This window comes from Apium graveolens, unplaced genomic scaffold, assembly GCF_009905375.1.
Source record: "Apium graveolens cultivar Ventura unplaced genomic scaffold, ASM990537v1 ctg3599, whole genome shotgun sequence".
NCBI classification, from domain to species: Eukaryota; Viridiplantae; Streptophyta; class Magnoliopsida; order Apiales; family Apiaceae; genus Apium; species Apium graveolens.
In genome coordinates, this window is record NW_027418177.1 from 18,428 (window position 1) to 22,845 (window position 4,418).

Sequence of the window (4,418 nt, forward strand, 5' to 3'; positions counted from 1 at the left end):
TTGGCATGGACTAAGGCTAAGGAAATTCTACCAGTAGTAAAGCAAACAAAGCAACCAAAAAACTTGTAGCCAATATTGGCAAGCAACCAAAATGTTTCTCCTTCTATATTGTATGAATGATCAGTTAAAAGCTTTCTCTTTAACTTGCATATTTTCAAAAGCAACCACTAGTCCGGACATTCTGTTAGTCAGGACTAGAGCAACCACTTTTACTTAGAAGTAATTTTCTAACTAAAAGCAACCACTAGTCCGGACATTCTGTTAGTCAGGACTAGAGCAACCACTTTTACTTAGAATTAATTTTCTAACTAAAAGCAGCCACTAGTCCGGACATTCTGTCAGTCAGGACTAGAGCAACCACTTTTACTTAGAATTAATTTTCTAACTAAAAGCAGCCACTAGTCCGGACATTCTGTCAGTCAGGACTAGAGCAACCACTTTTACTTAGAATTAATTTTCTAACTAAAAGCAGCCACTAGTCCGGACAAGCTATTAGTCAGGACTAGAGCAACCACTTTTACTTAGAATTAATTTTCTAACTAAAAGCAACCACTAGTCCGGACAAGCTATTAGTCAGGACTAGAGCAACCACTTTTACTTAGAATTAATTTTCTAACTAAAAGCAGCCACTAGTCCGGACAAGCTATTAGTCAGGACTAGAGCAACCACTTTTACTTAGAATTAATTTTCTAACTAAAAGCAACCACTAGTCCGGACAAGCTATTAGTCAGGACTAGAGCAACCACTTTTACTTAGAAATAAATTTCTAACTAAAAGCAACCACTAGTCCGGACATTCTGTTAGTCAGGACTAGTGCAACCACTTTTACTTAGAATTAATTTTCTAACTCAAACTCCTCCACTAGTCCGGACAAGAAGATCAGTCAGGACTAGAGCAAAATTCTACTTGGAAAAATATTCTAAGGCAAAAACAAACCACAGAAACAAAGCAAAATAGCGTCAAGGAAAGCATTCATTACAAATTCAACGGCCTCAAAACAAGCCCGGACCAAAGTACAAAAAATATTACAAGAACCAAATATTATCAAGTCTCAAATAAGTAGCAGTAGCAGTTTTACAAATAGAAAGTCAAGCGTCCGGAGCACTGGGAGGAATGAAACTGGGACAAGGGCCGTCAAATGGCTCCGGTTCCCCCAATCCAAGCTCAATGTCTTCCTTAGCCTTGATAAACTCGGAGACGAAGCTATCCCAATCGGCCTCCGGATTAGTCTTGATATGTCGCTCAGCAACCAGCCAGCAGCGAGCTATCTCTGGAGCACCAGCATTGGCAAGGGCCCTATCGTACTCCTCAGATCTTTTAAACACATCGATAACCTCAGCCTCCGGGCGAACAGCAGACATTTGCCTCCGGAGCTCTGCCAATTCGGATTTTAAATCAGAAACCTCCCTCTCCGCGTTATCAGCCCGGATAGTCACTTCATTCAGATTCTTGTTCAACCCGGACAAAGAGTTATCCTTCTCAATGATTTGGTCCCGGAGCCGACTAATCTCAGCATCCTTTTCAGCAACAGAGCTCCGGAAACCCTTAATCTCATTATAAGCAAGAGAGGCGGATCCGGCCATATATCCGCCAAGCTACAAAATACATATAAACTTAGAAAAATATTCTAAGTCAAAATAACACAGTAAACAAGAAGCAAGAAATGAAAGAAAATACCTGACCCCAGAGCCGGGAACACTCCTTCATAGTGGCATCAAATCCGGACTCATTCATCTTACTCCACTGAGCTTGACTCGGAATCCCAGCCATGAAGCGAGCCACCTTCTCCTCCAGCGCCGGACCGTCTTTATCCGGACTATCAACATCAACTGCTTTCCCTTTGCCAGCCCCGGACCCAGATCCAGCTTCATAATTTTCAGCCCTAGGAGGTTTCGACCCAACAGTCCGGAGCCTCTTCCTCCTCCGCCCAGAATCAGCACCCGGAACCTCCCCGATAGGACCCAGATCCTCAAGATTGTCAAACTCATTACCCATATCCAACTCAACATTATGCTCCGGAGTGGATTGGTTCACATGAACTTCAACCTCCGGATTTGGAACGGCATTGCTCTGTGACCCCTCCTCGGCCGAGGCGTTCGATCCGGATCCACCAACAGCATTCTTTTTTGGCAACTTGAAAGCCTTGCCCAAACCCTTCAGAGCATCACTATAAGCGGAGGACGACATGTCCGGATTATAATGTGGTAAACCTGCAAGAAGCAAACAAAAAACACAAGTCAAAAACAAGAAGCAGCAACAAATGGGAACAGATAAGAAACATCTAAAAGGTCCGGACAAGAAATAAAACTACTTACAGCCCAGCCTATGCAAAGTTCTATGATTCATAAAGGTGTCTCGGGTCATCTGGAAACCCAGACATTCACAAAATGCAAAAATTAACCGGAGAGCTTCACCCCGGAGCACATCCCTGCGGAAGCGAGTCCGGACTCCTTCCGAAGCTATATGGGGTAGATAGTGCAAGTCCAAACCCCGGAGCATGATCAACTCACCATTCCAAAACTTCAGCGAAGACTGCTGAATAACGGGCCTATAAGAACCACCATATCCACACTCCGGAGCCCGGAACCGAAGCTCATATAACGGGAACTGGCTAGACCGGACTAAATGAAAAATGTGATGCCACAGCTTGAAAGTGGGCTGAACTTTAAACTGATTGCAGGTGGCAATGAACCAAGTCATCCACTTTATTCCATTAGGCGTTATCTGCATTGGAGAGATCTTGTACACATATTTGCACAAATGTTTTAGAAACAAATGCCAGTGTGGATTCCATCCAGACCGGAGATGCTCCAACCATACGGGAACGAAGCCATCAGCCGGCCTATGATGAGCCCTCTCGTCCGGAGTCGGCCACCTCCACTCAATCCGGCGATCCAACTGAAAAGCAGCCCGGACCGCCGAATCCTGGGCTTCATTATCTAGCCCAGAATACTCATCCTTCAACTCATAGTGCTCCTTAGCCACTATGCTGTTCGCAAACTTCCTGTCAAAAGCTTCCCTATCATAAGACCCTGGGCCAGCATTCTCCTGCCTAGCATATCCGGACCTAATGCTCCTAAAATAAAAACTGTTTTCTATCTCCTCGCTCTTAGTAACAAAATAACCAAGATTCTCCACCCACAGCCCCTCTGGACTACAAGGTACCTTTCTTGAAGATATTTTAGCAACCGTAAGCTTCGTTATTGCCTCAGAATCCGAAGTCGAAGCCCTCTTCCCCATCCCAACCCGTTCAGAATCAGCAGAAGACACAGAATCTGAACTAGATGGCCCCGGATAACAAGTTATGAACGCCTTGGCGAGAGCTTTAGTCCGGACCATAAACCTAAAACAAGTTACAAAGGTTAGTCTAAAACTCCTACAGTTTATTATCTTTGAAGCTACATGGTCCGGACTACCCTACGATTCAATTTTATTACAAGTCAAAACCTTACAATCTGGAGACCCCCGAATCCAAACAAACAACCCTAGCCTGTTACTCCGAACTTAGATATCAAAACAACACAAAAACAACAACCAATTACGACCTCCAAAACCTACCCTATAAGTCCGGACTAGTTATCCGAGTCCGGACCCCAACATAAAACCCTAATTCCAGAAACACTATCAAAACAAAATCAAAAACCAAAACATAGACAAAAATACACATATATACACATACATACAAAAACATCCAACAAAAACAAACACAATAGCACAAATAAAGAATACAACACACCAGCAAATTGAAAGAATGGAACAAAAAACAGAAAAGCAAGGGAAAAAAGCTTACAAAGTAGAGATAACGGAGAAGTTGAGGACGGCCAAGCAAACAGCAATAGAACCTGGAGCTTCTCCGAGAACCACCGCCGGAAAAAGAAACGGAGGAAAAAGAAAGGAAAGCAAGAGAAACAGAAAAGATAAAGAAGATAAAAAAACAAGAAAGAGGGGAAGGACCGCCTTTTATAGCCGTGGTAAAAAACCTAATCGCCACGCCACGTGGCACAATCCCAACCACTCATCCCTCACAGTATTTAATGCTTATCATAATTACGGCACTTCTCTCCATCTATAACAGCTGTAATAATTCAAATAATTGGGGGGAAATTCCCCAAAACCGTTTCAACTTCCAAGTCCGGACTACATAAATCAGCGAACTCCGGACTGGGGGGCAAGAAAAACTCAAATCCTGCTAAAGACAACAACCTGAGTCCTGATTCGCTGAACTCAACGAACTCCGGACTGGGGGCAAGAAAAGCTCAACTCCTGCTAAAGACAACAACCTCAGTCCTGATTCGCTGAACTCAACGAACTCCGGACTGGGGGGCAAGAAAAACTCAAATCCTGCTAAAGACAACAACCTGAGTCCTGATTCGCTAAACTCAACGAACTCCGGACTGGGGGGCAAAAAAAGCTCAACT

At 43.8% G+C, this 4,418-nt stretch overlaps 1 protein-coding gene across 1 annotated transcript; it reads right to left on the bottom strand.

Annotated features, from left to right (window-relative positions):
* Positions 1-1,088: 1,088 nt before the first annotated feature.
* LOC141701223 (uncharacterized) lies at positions 1,089-3,921 on the bottom strand. Its single transcript, XM_074504914.1, has 3 exons — positions 3,791-3,921; positions 1,678-2,210; positions 1,089-1,595 (listed from the first exon to the last, which is right to left on the bottom strand). Exons 2-3 carry the CDS (start codon positions 2,185-2,187, stop codon positions 1,089-1,091), a joined length of 1,017 nt encoding a protein of 338 aa, XP_074361015.1. The 5' UTR covers positions 2,188-2,210; positions 3,791-3,921.
* Positions 3,922-4,418: the final 497 nt, after the last annotated feature.